Source organism: Ovis canadensis, chromosome 2 (assembly GCF_042477335.2).
Source record: "Ovis canadensis isolate MfBH-ARS-UI-01 breed Bighorn chromosome 2, ARS-UI_OviCan_v2, whole genome shotgun sequence".
Taxonomy (NCBI): domain Eukaryota; kingdom Metazoa; phylum Chordata; class Mammalia; order Artiodactyla; family Bovidae; genus Ovis; species Ovis canadensis.
In genome coordinates, this window is record NC_091246.1 from 212,873,733 (window position 1) to 212,891,031 (window position 17,299).

General features: G+C 37.8%; 1 protein-coding gene across 5 annotated transcripts in view; it reads left to right on the forward strand.

Annotated features, from left to right (window-relative positions):
* The window catches only part of PARD3B (par-3 family cell polarity regulator beta), a 1,167,593-nt gene that overhangs the window by 910,257 nt on the left and 240,037 nt on the right, over positions 1–17,299 (forward strand). For all 5 annotated transcript variants that reach the window (XM_069578084.1, XM_069578083.1, XM_069578085.1 and 2 more), the window contains exon 19: positions 15,838–15,948. In XM_069578084.1, coding sequence (XP_069434185.1) covers positions 15,838–15,948 — 111 coding nt within the window. The remainder of the gene's footprint in view (positions 1–15,837; positions 15,949–17,299) is intronic.

Sequence of the window (17,299 nt, forward strand, 5' to 3'; positions counted from 1 at the left end):
CAAATGCTTCCTTAAACTTAAGTTTTACCATAGACTTTCTTGTTTTCTAAAAATTTCTTTTAATATGCTAGGTTTGCAGTTGAGTAGTAGCATAAAATCTGGAACCATGTTCTGTCTTTCACCTGTGAAAATGTTACTATTAACCCACATATATTCAACAAAACTGGCATTGAGCTGTTTTTCTGGGAGAAGTGATGGATTTATGCTGCTCTGTCCACACATTCTTGGCAAGTGCCCTTTGACCACTGGCATGTATTTGTAAGACCGTCTGAGTTAGAAGTAGAGTCTGTGGTTATGGACTAGGTCCAAGTTAACTGGCCCACACAGGGGAGCCAACCCATGACCTTGACCCCATTACCACAGTGTTCTAACCAACTGAGCTAAATAATTGAGTAATTGTTTCTTAGCAACCTGATCAAATCAGCTGGCATATATTAAGAGTCTGTCTGTGTACAAGGGTGAGGATGTCAGTGAACAAGGGAGCTTAAGATAATGAGAAAGTTATCAAGTCCTCATATTGGTTGGCATGTTATATTTGGCCAAGTAGTCACTAAACTGGACTTTGTCATTGGAGTTAATTGCATTTCTGGGCAATTGGAACTCATAAAAACAAAAAAAAAACAACTAAGTTTTTATTGAGTTGGGTTCCTTTTTAGAATTCAGAATTTTGGTGAATAATTCATAACATCTGTACAAACAATTGGGGATCATAGCAAGATAGAAAGAACTTTGTACTGAATTGAGGGGGTCAAGTCTCTGGTTCTAACTGCCAGTATGGCCTTAGGCATGTCACTTGACTTTCTAAGCTCTAAGCAGGATTAGATAAATATTGATATCAAAGAGCCTTCCACCCCAAGAGAGTTTCTATAACTACAGTTTTTAAACCAGCAAGAACACTTTGCATATAAAGCTCTTTAAAAATGCATCTGGAATATTTTTCATAAATAGATAAATATTTCAAAAGCACTTACTGAACAAACTTATTTTTTAAATCTATTAGTATTTGCATAAAACCAATATGTAATATACACCTTTCACAAAGAAATCCACTGTAAATTCAGCAAACAAATAAATACATAAGCCATGATTTTATATATTACACGATAGGATTTTAATGGCATTTTACATTTTATAGCACCTATGAATCCCCTTCCCTGGTGGCTCAGAGGTTAAAGTGTCTGCCTGCAATGCGGGAGACCCAGGTTCGATCCCTGGGTTGGGAAGATCCTCTGGAGAAGGAAATGGCAGCCCACTCCAGTATTCTTGCCTGTAGAATCCCATGGATGGAGGAGCCTGGTAGGCTATAGTCCATGGGGTCGCGAAGAGTCGGACACGACTGAGCGACTTCACTCACTCATGAATCCCCTTGAAAAATTTGCCCTCTTATCAAATAATTATTATTTTAGATGCAAGTTGTTGATGAATTTCTTTGGGATTATTGTTTGTTAATCTCCTGACTTGGGGGTACATTAATGTGGCCCATTTAAAACTATCTTTCCTCCTCCTAACTTGCCAAATTTAGATTAAACATGTTAAGCTCAAGCTTTCCTAACCAAACTATAAATTTTTCTAGTTCTTCTTTCTTTTCTTTCTTACTAACTCACTCAAATACTACATTTATAGAACTGAAATAACGGTAAAATTTTACTGTTCTTTTATCCAAACTGATTCTTCCACTGCCGGATGGGCTGGATCAGAGAATCTATAGCTCTCAGTAGGATGGGTCCTAAAGAATGTTAGGGTTGGTATAAAATGAATGACAACAGCTTAGTCACACTTGAAATAATAATATATTGGCTTGGGTTTCCAAATAACCTCCCAAAATGAAAAACACAAATACTGTGGGTTTCTGCAGAATCAAATATAACTGCAATGTTTGTAAAAAAGATTAGTTATCAGAAGTCACTTTAATATTAGGTGGTGAAGTTTAGAAATACCAAATCTGGGGAGGCCAGAGGCATTAAACCCAAAGTCAAATACAGGTTGCAGATGTGCTGAGTGATGCCAGCTTGTGAGTGATGCTACTGAGCCAGCTCAGCCATCTTTTGCGTGATGCTACTGGTGCCCCTTGTGCCACCATCCAGAGCTGCAGTAGCACAGGCTGCCAGTACACTGAGCAGATTATATGACCCCTCTGTCAGCTGAGTACATGCAGAGCTGGGCAAAAGTGGGGTTTCCAGTATCACTCCTTCTATGTCATATGATCCAAAATTGATCTGATGTTTTAAAATAGCCCCAAAGATAAGGAAACACCCTCAGGTCAATTCAGTTAATTGAATAGCATATGTTTTTTTAAAGAAATGTTCGTCAAAAATCCCACCTCGTATGTTCTGCTTACAGGTTCAAACCTTGCATTTATCTCATCAGGTACTTTATAGGTGATGTCTTTAATTATACATACACAAAATTTTTAGCATTGATTTATTATTCTGTGAGAATACTGGCAGCCATTTTGAGCCGTATTAGGAATTTATGGGAATTATTCATCTGTGGCATTGAAGAAAGGAAAAATTAGCCATTGGTACAGCAAGGGGAGGAACAAGAAAATATACTTACATTGCAGAATAGTAGTTTCACAGTCTAGTGGACAAGCAAATAAGGGCCTGATGCTTTGGACAGACTATAAATCAATTTCTGATTTCTTTGGTCAAACTGTAAATCACTGGGCTAAGCTACTATGAATTTCCAGGTGAAAGCCTATTTTGTGATTGTATGTTACTAATAATAGCTCTTTCTGAATTACAAGTGATTAGAAAACCTTGTCAGAAATCACATTGTTCTTGTTGTGTAAGCATGGATATATTTTCTTTAGTGATGTTAAATTGCTGGAGAATAAGATTATATTCATTCATATAAAGCTGTATTAAAATCCCATGGGAAACCTATTCCTACGGGTTTTTGTCCAGGCCCCTCTGAACAAAGGGAAACATTATTGATTGATGGCTCTGTAGTGACTGTCACTATGCCCGATTTCTTTTGGTATAAGGTGTGCTCGACCTGGAAGATGCCTATAATATCCCCTGTGCACTTCAGTGAATAACAGCAACTCTATTTAAAATAATAAATTATTACTCCTCATTTTATTATTGGCAACCCCATATTATTTATGGATTCCAAGTTTTGAAAATTGAGAAAAGCTAAGGAAAGGGAGTTTTTAGACTTTTAAAGAAAAAGTGCAGACACTTGCAGGCAACACAGGTTTGAATCATTTCAGAGACTTGTGACTTTTCTGGGAGAGTCAGAGTGTGATGTAGAATTTCACTAGAGATATTTAGCATAGATATATTTTTTTCCTCCTAGCCTATTCATAGTTGAGAATCAGTTCAGTTTTATGGTCTACTGTTAAGGGACTTAGAGAATAAAGAGGGATGCTAACTTTAAATCTAACATAAAAATACTGATCCCTTGCCTTACAAAGTTAGGGCTCAGATTTTTTAAGTTAATTTTTTTTTCCTAAAGAACTCTTCTATGAGAGAAAGTTACAGACAGAGGTATTGTTATTTGAAATTCTGTTAAGGACAGAGTGAGCTAATGACAAAGATGGGTTGTGTCAAGAGAACCCAGTAACTCCCTAACATATATCTTTATTTGAAACCAAAGATTAAAGAGGTCAACACTTCTGAAACTCTGAAATTAAAAGCCTAAGTACAAGACAGACATCATGTTTTTTCTAGATGACATCTTGGAGATTAACCACCTTTAATGACACCTTTGGGTTTAAATTTTATTTTAGGATTTAGTCTGGTATTTGAAAATAGAGTGTTTGCATAACATGAAAGAACTAGTCATCTTGAGATAGAAACCCAAGGTGACTCAGGGCCCCCATGGCCCTCGATAGCCAGGTATTCATTACCTTGACCAGGTGAGTAACTGTCACCTCTTTGGTCTCATGTGCCTGCAGACATCCAGGGCTGTGACTGGCTTGTAGCCATCACACCTAAATTAGGCTATTTGGGTGATTTGTGCATTCGTTGGGAGAGCATCTTCCATGTTGGAGCTTTATGGGGGGATAACATGCTGAGTTATGAGGGACCATGGAGCCCTTCTTCTAGAATAGAGGCCATGAAAAATGGGTACAATTGACATAATTCCCGAAATCCTGACCTTTAATTCAGCTCAGCAGCGGTTGTTGAATTTTTGCAATGTATCAGGCATGAAGAATGAGAACATATTTGATGAATCGACTTGTATTCTTAACATCCGCTAGAGGATCTGGCTCAAAGTAGGTGCTGAACAAGCATTTGCTGAGTGAATGCTTGATGACATGTATACATAAATAAGAGAAACATAGAAGGGCCTAGCCTTAGCCCTAGCCCTTGAGGAGCCCTTGAGAAACCATTTTAAGCAATAGTTAAAATAGTGCCCTACCCCCAGTACCACTGCTCACTTCAGCACAAGCCCTCCATGCCTAGGGATCCCCTCCCTGAATCTACTCTGTACCCTATCTTGGCTAAAGATAAACATGACCATTCAGGTTAGTTTTGTTTAGTGAAAATGTTATGCACATTAAAAACACACACACACACACGAAATATTCATTCCAGTGAATTGAGACAACCTAGAAATTAACCCTCAACAATTCTCCCTTTTTCAAAATTGCTTTCTCTGCTACAGAAAAAGGGAAGAAAACCAGTCCAAAGTTAAGAGAGCATCTACCTTTTAAGAGCAGTTTTAAACTTAGTATCACTTATTAAGAATCGATATAATAACTCCTTTCTATTATTTAAGGCTCTCTTACCAGATCCATCGTGCATTAATTATTTTGCTTCTTTTGTATTTGTACAATAAATGCTTGACAAAAAAAGTGACATAATTTAAATTTTTAGGGCACAATGAAAAAGTTTCCCACCCCCAGGGGAAAAAAAAAAAAGAAATTCTATGATGTTCTCTTTTTCTTTTCAGTGAAAATTTTATACATTAAAAAGAATATTGTGAAAAGAAAAAAAAAAGTCCTAGTTATACTTCATGTGACACACAGAAGGTTTCGAATATAGAGAAAATGAAAAAACAGTACACGAGCTATAGAGGAATAAAACTGTGTTCTTAATTTTCAATTTCAGATAAATATGATTTCAGCTTTGATCCTACATGGACTAAGTCTTTTGTCACTCCACTAATTAATTCAGTATGCTAGAGAAAAGATGCTAATTTGAGCATCAAAGAAGTGATCATTTTTTTGTTGTTGTTTAATCAGATTTATAAAGATAAGTTTCACTCCCATTAGACTGGGTATGGAGCTTAGTTTTATTTTATTTATTTTATTCTTCTTTAGTGCAGATGAAATTCGACTTGTTTCTCTTAACTTCTGAAGATGGAGCAGTAACATCCTGGATTTCCTTTAAAATGGTCCTTTGCATAGTCACTGTGCCAGGAGAAAAAAATACCCAAATCAAACCAAACAAACCAAAAAAATCCCACAGTCATTTCTTAATACTCTTGGCCTTTTGTTCTTTCCACGTAATGAGTTAGGCATCGTCATCAGTTCTTTCTGATAATGGACTTTATACAGAGTACATGGATGTGAATTTTTGCCATTGAATAAATTGTATTTGACAGTTTATTAGTGACTCTTAATGAGACCTCCCATTTCCACGGAGCTTTTAGTTAGCCCTCCCTGCATTTCTTTTCATGGATGTGAGTCAGTGTTTCCCTTCCCAGGCAGTTTGCTGAAATGACCCACACCTGCCAGTGAATGGACCTCAGAAATATTTCCTGTGGAGGGAGATTTCCTTCTGCAGGATGAGTCCATGGTCAGCCTGGAGTGAGCCCCAATAGGTTGACCTTAGGAAGGCCACAGGAGCCTGTAGTTAGTAGAAATTGCGACATGAGATATGATGTGGTCTCAGAACAATTTCTTTGCCTAGATTTTGGGTTTCTGGGACAAAAGAGAGAGAGAAAAGGAAGGAATGAGGAGAAAGAAGATACCATGGGCACCCAGATGAGAAAGCATTATCTGGCTGTTGGCCGAAGTCTGAATTCTAGCCATGTGGTCTCTTTGGATCCGTATTAGGGTTTTATGCAGACCATCAGTTGCACTCAAGCAGCCTTCAGAGACATTTAAAGATACACTTAAAAGTAATAAAAATAGAAAGGAAGAAGCCACATATTCTGCTGCTTTGAAATAAGTAAACATTTAATAAAAGAAAAGCCTTTCTAACTATTAAGAAAACATAAAAATGCAAAAAGCTCTATTTCTTTAATGCTCCTGTTAAATATAGTTCCCAGAAATCAGAAGCATTTAAGTCGGAATCACTATGGCTCTTGCCTGAAATGTCTTAAAGCCCGTGAGCGCGTATGAAAGCAATTAATCAAAGTTCAGTGTGCTCCTGAAGAGTGTTTCGTCTTCTGGAAAGCAGAGGAACTGAATAACTTAAAACCCAGTGTGGTCATGACAGTTAATAAGCTTTTTATAGTCCCCGTGTGGATCTGAAAATCATACCTTATTAGTATCTTTATCTTTCTTCCTCACTCATTCACGCTTATTTTCATTTAATTTTAATTTCTGGCCCCTTTTTCATATTTTTTTTTCCGTTTTTGCTAACCAAGCACTGCTTTAATAATCTCAGAGTTGAGTTTTCAGTCGCTACAAAAGGGTTCTGCAAAAGTTAACTGTCCAATGGCTCACCAACTCCTTCACTGGTTCTCACAAGTCTTGTCTTCCAGAGGCCTTTGTCCCTGGTTTGTGTGTTTATTTCTAGGAAGACGGGTTATTGGTGATATGCATTTTGCTTTGCTTTCTGGACCCTCTAGAATTATTCTGAATGTAGTTGGTGTTTCCAAACCCATTGTGTTTCCTTAGCTCCTCGGTCTGAGAAAGCAAATTATCAATAGTTCAAAGATTCCCAGCTGCTGAATTGAGCCAAAGAACTGCTGAAGACTCTACCAGATGTTTCATCCACTTAGACAGAAATCCTAGAATATTCCAGGACCTCCCTGCTTTTCAATCCTAAAAACAAACATCAACACATCTGAGGTCTGAAGACTCCTCACTTTGGAATGAAGAGTCGTCATGACCACCAGTTTAGGAATCACATCCTGGGAATGAGGAAAGTAGCTGTTTAAGGGGGATGAGGGATGGAAAAGTTGATTTCAAAGGAAGTAGTAGATTTATCCGGAGACGGCAATGGCACCCCACACCAGTACTCTTGCCTGGAAAATCCCATGGACGGAGGAGCTTGGTAGGCTGCAGTCCATGGGGTCGCAAAGAGTCAGACACAACTGAGCGACTTCACTTTCACTTTTCACTCTCATGCATTGGAGAAGGAAATGGCAACCCACTCCAGTGTTCTTGCCTGGAGAATCCCAGGGACGGGGGAGCCTGGTAGGCTGCCGTCTATGGGGTTGCACAGAGTCGGACATGACTGAAGCAACTTAGCAGCAGCAGCAGGCAATGCCCTTAGGTACCCCCCAAAAGAGGGAGGAAGCTCTCTATTTGTTCAATTTCATTGTATTTTTATCAAATTCACTAATTCTTAGGTACGATGGGAACCATCTAAGGTAAACAAGTAAAGACATTTGTGACATACATTTTAGAAGCAATAGTTGAAGTGCAGAAAAATCATATGAGATTGCAATCCATAGAAGTTAATTTCGTAAGCATATGCATATGCTAATTCAGAACCCAATTTGGAATATATCAGACAACAGAAACCTTTTATGGGTGAATTTCAGAGTAAACTATAGAGACATAGTCAAAGGTCTATGAACTTCTCTGCCCCTATATTTTGCTTGAGCTCTTTCAAGCTATATAATTAACACCATGATAAGGCAATATCATGTATAATTTAAAAGTATACTAGTTACAGGGAGAATGAACCATTATCTGAGTCCAGAAAATACTACAACTGTGAGGTTTGTGCATTTTCATATCTGACTCCATTCCACAGATTTTTAATATTATTGATGACTGGGTCTTATAGCCTTTTCCAAATGCATCAATGATATCCAAAGGTATTTCTTAATTGTGGGAGAAATACATTAGGTTTCAAACTTTCACCTCTCCTTGGATTCAAGCTCACCACTAATTTGGAATAAGAGTGTCTGAACCTTTCCCTTGCCTGACTTTTAAGTTCTCCTAAGCCATTGCTCAGAATTCTTTTCATATAGTCTGTGCCCAGAGAAAGAAGAGTGGTCACTGATACCTACATAAATTGCCCAGTGGGATCAAGGAAGAAAATTGTAGACCCATACAACTTAGCAGAATGAAAAAGTGAATGAAATATGAGACTAGAGGTAGAAAAAGTCAGAGATAGAGCTATAAATTTGTGAATTGGGATTATTAGGGTGCATAGGAATCTGGGAAGGATTTGACAGTCATCTTCATCTAGAAAGCTCAAGGAAAGAAATAGAAACAAAATATTTGCTGAGAGATTAGGGAACCAATACTAAGAATTAGGTTAAAATCTTTCTGGTGTGGAAACCAATAGGATGCTGGAACCTTATTCAATTAGTTGGATGGAGGAGTTAGAGATCTACCTAATGACTCGCATTATTAATGGTTGAATGCCATATGCCTAACCCATATGATATGTAATGGGTGCACAGTAAATGTCTGAATGACTGAATGAACCATTATTAAATTCTGCTTCCCCAGATAGTTATTTAGGACTCCCCTACATAGCGCATGCTTGCTTACTCAGTTGCTTCAGTCATGTTTGATCTTTGTGACCCTATGGACTGGAGTCCGCCAGGTTCCTCTCTCCATGGGATTCTCCAGGCAAGAATACTGTAGTGGGTTGCCATGCCCTCCTCCAGGGGATCTTCCCAATTCAGGGATGGAAACCACGTCTCCTGCCTTGCAGGCTGGTTCTTTACTGCTGAGCCATCAGGGAAACCCCTTCCCTACATAAGCAAAATAGGAATCCAGGTAAGGTCTGTTTCAGTATTTTTCTACAACCCTCCCTGAGGTTCTTTTCCACCTTGGATATTCTATTTCCTTTGATTTATTAACTTACACCAAGAAATCTCTTTTTATGGATAGGAGTCATTTTTCTTATATGTGTTGCATCGCATTAACGGATAAATTACCCAGGAACACCTCCACTTCCCTTTTATCAGTTCTATGACGTTTTATCTCCTAGCTGCTACTTTTTCTGAGTTTCTTGCCATTATCAAGAACTTTGTTCTCCTATACTAAAATCCATAGCAACATTAATCAGGAGAGGAAAATGGTGAGACAACACCAGTGTCCATTGACAGATAATGGATAAACAGATACAATACACTACATACAATGGGATATTTTCCAGCCTTTTTAAAAAGAAGGAAATTCTGATACATGTTACAAAATCGATGAACCTTGAAGACATACTGTTAAGTGAAATAAGCCAGAAATCAAGGGACAAGTATTGTTTGATTACATTTATATAAAGTACCAAGAACAAATTCATAGAGGCAGAAAGTAGAATAGTGGTTACTAAAGGCTAGGGGAGGGAGAAAGGAGGAGTTACGATTGAATAGGTACAAAATTTCAATTTGGGATGATGAAAATGTTCTGGAGAGAGATGGTGGTTAATGGTTGCACAACAATGTGGATATACTTAATGCCACTGACCAGTGACTTAAAAAATGATTCAACTAGCAGATTTTATGTTAAGTATATTTTGTCATGCTAAAAGAAAAAATGGCAGTATTCTCTCTTTCATCTATAAATACTCTCTGGTGTTTCTTCTTATCAGCCAACAAAAGTCTTCGGAGAGGAGCCAAATTGAAAACCTCCATCTTCAACATTTCACCCCATTTCCAGAAACCGCCTACCAGCCAAACCTCTCGAAATGGTTGTACACACAGAGACACTTTTGTACTTACCTGCCATTCACTGTTAAGATCACTCCCATCTGGTTTCTGCTCACGTCACACCCTCGAACCTTGCCAGGGTGATGACTGGCTTCAGATGGCCAAACCTAATGAACCTTTTCAAGCTGTCAGCTCATGGACTTCTCAACAGTATTCCCATCTGTTGACCATGTCCTCGTCCTCCCAGCCCTCTTCTCTCAGATGTCTTACACCACATCTTCCTAACTTTCTTCCTGTCTCTCGCACTGTGCTTGTTCTGTCCGCCTTGTATACCATCCAACGTTTAAATGTTAAAGCGCCCATAGCTCAGTCCTTGTCCTCAGATTTTCCATCTGGATTTCCCAAAGGCACTAAAATAACTGCTTAGAAGTGAACTTCTGATTGTCTCTTCATTGGCCCATCATTTCCAAATCACTGTCTTCTCTTCTCAGCAGCTTCCAGTCATCCAAGCCACCATCATCTTTCGCCCACACTCCTATAGCCATTCCCAGGCAGCTTTCCTGCTTTTATATGGCACATTGTTACTTCAGCAACCAGGATGATTTTTTTAAATGTGCATAACTTTGTAGCACTTCTCCTTAAAATTATTTGATTACCCCTCTGTTGCTCCCCTACCAATTCTTTAAATCAACCAATTTCCTTACCAGCTTCTCTGTTCTTTGAATCACTAAAAAATGATCTACTGTCATTCTTATAATAAACTCTAGGCATCTCTCAGACCTGCAGTCCAAGCACCTTGCCATTCTTTCCATCCGAATCTTATACAAAGATCCTTTCTGTTCTCCTTGCTTTGGAGACTGGCCTTCTTTCACTGCTCAGAATGCACCAGCCATCAAGCTTGTCATGTCCTCTTCCTTCATCCACAGGCTTATCTCCTATCTCTGCTTGTCTGGAATCTATCCCCCTTATTGTTATGGTTTTAATGTCATTTCTTCATTAAAGACCTCCCCAACCGGTCTCTCTCCTATTACTCTCTCTCCTAACTCCCTGCATAGCACTTTTCACAACTTATATATTGATACTTGTTTGGTGATTGTCTCCGCTGTCAGAATGTAATTTTATGAGGGCAGTGTCTTCTTTTGTATCCCAATAAAATATCAGCCTACATCCAGTGCTTATGACAATGTCTGACACAAAAGAGATGCCTAAGAAATATTTTTTAAAACAAATGCGTGAATGAAAGAAGAAGAAAGCAAGCAAACTAGTCTTCCATGAAGCCGATTCATATAACCTCTCTGTAAAAATAAACAAGAACAGGTGTTTGAAGCAAACTTATAATTCATGAAAATCTAAATTTACATAAAGAGTATGTTGAAAGGTGATTTTTCCACTTTACGAAAAGATCCATCACAAGATTCTTTAAACAGGCTTTCCAGGTACATGGAAAGTACGATTTCGTTGATTAAAACCATATGCTTGCACAGAATTCTTCAGGAAAATATCTTTTATATAAAGCAAGGTTGACCTATAAGCAATTTCCTTAAGGCACCTAGCCCAGAATGGCCAACTCTCAAATTTCCTAGGTAATAGATAATGGAGGCCTGGAATGCAGTGGATATTTGAAACCTTAGAATGCAAAGCAGTCATTTCAGCCATTTAAGGTCTGCATGACTTTTCTCACAAAAATAGCTAATGGAGAGATGAATCAATGTATTTGAATCTCCCCAACTCTTCTCTTTTTATGTCAGTGAAAGTAAGAATGGATATGAAATGACCCCCAAAAGAGGCTGCATGAAAGAACAAGGGCCTGTAAAATTCACTAAATTGATGGTTTTCTCCCAACTCCCGCCACCACCACTGCCACCACTGATAATTAAGTTGTCTGACTGCTATACTGGAAAGAAGAATTCAGTGTGTTAATAAATAAAAGGCAATTAACTTCTCTGAGTCTCAATTTCCTCATCTTAACAATGTGGGAGCCCTTTTGAAGATTATTGTCTTATAATTCTGTTTTCGAACCTACCCAGACTTTACAAAATAAGATAATTGGTAACTGTTCTCTCTGTTTAATGAAATAAATTTCACAGCTTTCTGCTCTTCTTACTAGAAAGTTTAATAAATGATCATGAACTTTAAATCAAAACATTTATAATATTTATAGAATTGGTTGAGTTGAATATTATTGATGGTTCTTGCTTAGAAGAAAATGCTTGGCAGAATTTACTTACAACTAACTTGGTCACTCCAACAGTAAAGAATCTGCCTGCACTGCAGGAAACCCAAGTTTCATCCATGGATTGAGAAGATCCACTGGAGAAGGGAATGGCTACCCACTCCAGTATTCTTACCTGGAAAATTACATGGACACAGAAGCCTAGTGGGCTACATACAGTCTGTGGGTTCACAGAGTTGAACACGATTGAGTAATTAACACTTTCGCTTTTTCAACCTTTTCTTTATCAAACATACCTCACTCTTATGGAGGCATAATAAGCTGTTCTCAAACTGCAGTACAAATGAATACTTCAGCCACAGGAAGGAAAAAATAATATGCTGGTTGTGATACTAAAAATTAAAGTCAACTAGGGTTATGACCAACCTAGATAGCATATTCAAAAGCAGAGACATTACTTTGCTGACTAAGGTCCGTCTAGTCAAGGCTATGGTTTTTCCAGTCATCATGTATGTATGTGAGAGTTGGACTGTGAAGAAGGCTGAGCACTGAAGAATTGATGCTTTTGAACTGTGGTGTTGGAGAAGACTCTTGAGAGTCCCTTGAACTGCAAGGAGATCCAACCAGTCCATTCTGAAGGAGATCAGCTCTGGGATTTCTTTGGAAGGAATGATGCTAAAGCTGAAACTCCAGTACTTTGGCCACCTCATGTGAAGAGCTGACTCATTGGAAAAGACTTTGATGCTGGGAGGGATTGGGGGCAGGCGATGACAGAGGATGAGATGGCTGGATGGCATCACTGACTTGATGGACGTGAATCTGAGTGAACTTTGGGAGTTGGTGATGGACAGGGAGGCCTGGTGTGCTGCGATTCATGGGGTTGCAAAGAGTCAGACACGACTGAGTGACTGAACTGAACTGAACTGAGGATATAAGTTCGTTTTACCATTCAAAAATGACACTACCTTCATCTCAGAAAATCTTAAAACCTCAAAATTTAGAAGAAAATATTTGAGATGTAGCAGAAAAGCAAGCCTAAAATCTATAGAGATCTTGGCGATCTTGGCCTTCATCAGTTTCCCGAGGCATTGTTTTACCCTCACTCCCCACAATTTTGATTGGTTTTTTTTGCTTCAGTATTACTTTGTTTGGTGACATTTTGAGGGAAAACTATTTTACTAAGTGATGTACAAAGTACTAACTTCTCACATAAAGGAATTTAGAGTAATAATGTTGATCCCTAAGACTCTTCTTCATGGATCCAAAGAGCCAAAGAATGTATCCATGGAAACACATTATTTAGATATTCCTGCTTTGTAGGTTAAAGAGAGATCTGAATATATTAACAAATCTGAATGATCTGAAAGTTAATGTTCTTATATTCTGTCTATTTTTTCTCTCTTCTCTATTCACTCCTATGAATGGGATCAGGTCATTTCTTCAGTGAGAACGAGGAATAGATCCAGGGAAGGATGCAAGAAAGAGGAAGAAGCAAAAAACATAAGGCCGGGAATGATGGAATTAAAGCTGATGGTCAGCCAACCCAAATGCTCAGACTAGACTGGATGTAGCAAAAGCACTGCAGTAGGAGCAGAGACAGAGATGGCAGTGCAGAGACAGGAAACTCATGAAAGAGAATTTGCTAATTGAAATTATAGCGAAAAAGTATACAGAGGAGTCAAGGCTGGAAGAGGCTTCTGCGGAAAGCAGGATGCAGTCCGTTCTTGAATAACACCGTGACTGTGGACGTTAGCAGTGCCATCTTCCACCTGTTATACTCAGAGCTGCCACTTGACCAACCATCTCTGCTTTGGTTTGAAACAGAATCCAGAAAGAGACAAATATTAGGCCACGTCTATGAAATTCTGAAGGAAATGAGTTTCTTACAAGTTTATGATTTAGATCCTCCTGTGAGGAGATTCTGACTCTCTATGAATGTGTTGAAAGGCTGGGGCACAAGGATGGGAGTGGGGGAGGGGCAGTCAGCCAAGCATGTGTGTAATTTGAAAAGTATCCTCAGGGTATATAGCTGGAAGGATGGATGGATACATAGATATATAGATAGGATGAGTAAGCTAAAGATATGAATGCATACTCACAGAGTTAAACTTTGTAGCTATGTAGTAAGAAACAAGGGACAACTGGGATTCCCCTAGATTTAAGACGAGTCTTTACCTTAACTGAAGTCTGTGCATAATAGAATGACTTTTATCCTGGTTCTCAGCAGAGCATCAGGTCATATTCATTTTTCATGTGTGTTAATACCAAAGCTATGGGAGACTGCTTCCCAAGAAAATATCTATCAGGAAAAATGCCTGTCTTTTAAGAATATAAAAGACCAATAATTAATTGTAGCTGGTTTTTTTAATTTAAAATTTGCAGTTTCATTTCAAAAAAATGCTAAGGAAACACCAATTCTTCTACCATAGTTGCAGGGAACTCTAGTGTACTCTTGTTTGGAGTGTAAATTAGTACAGCCACTATTGAAAACAATGAATGGTTCCTCAAGAAATTAAAACTAGAACTATCATATAATTCAGCAATCTCACTTTTAGATATATATCCAAAAGAATTGAAATTAGGATCTCTCAGAGATATCTGTACTCCTAAATTTGTTGCAGCATTATTCATGATAGGCAAGATACAGAAACAATCTAAGTGTTCATCAACAGATGAATGGATAAAGAAGATAAGCTTGATACACACACACACACATATGGTTGTATGTATTTATACAAACACACAATGGAATATTCTTTAGTCATGAGAAAGGAAAGCCTACCATTTGTGACAACTTGGATGAATCTTGAGGGCATTATACTAAGTGAAATAAGAGAAAGAAAGACAGCTATCTGATGTCCCTTATATGTGGAATCTAAAAAAATCAGACTCAGAGAAATAAGTAAAATAGTGGTTATCAGGGGTTGGGAGATGAGTAAATGTTGGCCAAAGGGAACAGACTTCCAGGTGTAAGATTAGCAAGTTTGGGGATCTAATGTACAGCGTGGTGACTATAGCTGATAGTAGTGTATCAGGCAGTTAAAGGTTGCTGAGAGAGCAGATCTTAAATGTTCTCACAACAAAAAAGAAAAGCTAACTATGTGACAGGATATAGGGTGTAGCTAATATTTTGGCTGTAATTCTTTTTAAATTAATATATACCAAATCAATACATTGTAAACTTACACAATGTTATATGTCAATTATCTCATTAAAGCTGGGGCAGAAAGTAAAATTACCACTGGCCAGTTAACTACACATATGCCCAGCACCAAGAAGTGTTCAGAGCACACTGACTCGGGGCTGAATTGGGCATCATGTGGCTACATGGAGAGTGAGTGTAGCCTGAAGACATATATGCAGTGTAGGAGGTGACCCACATGCTAATCCCAGCCCTGCCTTGAACTTGGGTTTGTTTAAGGAACAAGGGCTCTCTGAGGTTTTGGTTCTTCATTTGTAAGGTTAGAACATTGAACTATGTGTTTGGTAAAGTCCTTTACCAGCACCATCACTATATCACCTCATGAGTTTAATCTTCAATGCCAATGCCACCTGGAAGTCTGGAGTCCTCTTTAAGAGATCGATTAGGTTTTAGCTATATATTAATGACAACTTTTCAATTCTTTTAATCACCACTGAATTAATTGTTTGAAATTTTTAGTCTTTAATCACATGATTTTGTACAGATTGTACAATCAGTAGCCAAATAGAAAGAAAGAAGGAAAGAAGGAAGAGAGAAGTGGGAGGGGACTTCAGTAACTGTATTATTTTTCTGCTCTAAGTATCTTATTTTTACTTCCATTGTATGCGAAATGATGTTTTATTGCTTAAAGAATTGTACTTTAATGAGTTCATCTCATAAATATCTACAACTTACCACAGAAAGAACATGCTTATCATTAACAATCATGTTCTCCATGTTTCATTAGATTTGGGAAGAAGAAAGATGATAAGGGTGGAAAGGCAGAGCAAAAAGGTCCTCTGAAGCAGAGTGGCCTGAGAGAAGAGGAACTGGAAAAAATGAAAGAAGAACGTGAGAGGTGAGTAGAAATGCTAAGCCTCTTGTTTTATTTTTGTGCATGGTCTTTGTTTAATTTGGTTATTGTATCAGTCAAGTGGAGAAATCTTATTTTAAAATGCATAAGGGTTGACTGATGCAAAAGGAGAGATACCCGATATAAATGAAATCTGCCTTTCTGGGGAATTTTTATTATATTTTGAGAAGAAATTGACTTCAAGTTTTTATTTTATTGGTACTTATAATTCCAAAATGTGCTACCCCTAGTTTTGACTCTATAAATGCATATGTTCCCTATGGTTTAAACATGGTTTAAACAAGGAGGTTTGGGGTGTTTTTTTTTTAAGTCATTTGAATATTGATGTTTAGAGATATCCAATTTCCATAGTCTGTTCCTAATTTTTGTCAAGCTGTTGTATGCCTTCTTAATTTTAGTTTGTTAAACCCATTTGGGTACTATAATTTGAAAAGTACATGCCCTTCATTTTTAAAAAGCCAGTGTCTTTTATTATGCCATCAGCAAGTTACAAAGTATGTTGCCCATCTGTGAAAGGGTCGGTTTCATTTACTGAAAAAATGACAGTTTGCAAGGGCTGAATTCTCCTTTTTAAGGAGCTTAATGTTCCATTTAGACAAGAAGTCCTTCACATATCTTTGATGTTAACTCTGGCTCTTACCCGAAGTAGATGTATAAATGTCTGACTTTGAAATATGTAATTGAATATTCATACTTCTCCTGAAAATTCTTTGCGTTCACAACTAGATGAAGCTTGGAGAAAGACTGAGATTATTCTATAACTAAGTATTTGATACTGACTTGATCATGCATGATGTCAGATTTGTGCAACTTTTTTCCTTGCCTATTAGTAATAATAGTTGTTGCAGTTTTTAAAAAGTCTGTACTTGTACTTATTTTAATTTTCTAGCATGTGTACTAAGAAAATCATACTTCTTATTCATTGTGTTTTCTAGTGCAGCGCATGCTAAGAGTACCAACTGTTAACCTTTGACCCCTATCTTGTGGTCTATTCCCATTGAGAAGGCTCACTTTATCAATAGCAAGAAAAAAGTGCTATTTAGCCCTTTCTCATTTTTGAGAGGTTGATAAGCTCAGTTTCAGGGTCAGTGGAGCAGATAAAAGGAAATCAAGTACTTTCCATTGTTGTTGACTATTCACATGTCAGAGTTGCCCCAAAGAGAAGAAACATGAATTTTCCATCATAATCCAAGATTCAGTAATCCTGTAATGTAAAATGTAATTCAGGCTAAGATTTTAATGTATTTATTGGCAAAGACATCTGTGTGGTGAGTCCCCATCGTAGATCTTTGCTGCTCCCCTGATTTCACTTACTGAAGCACCACATTCTTTCCTC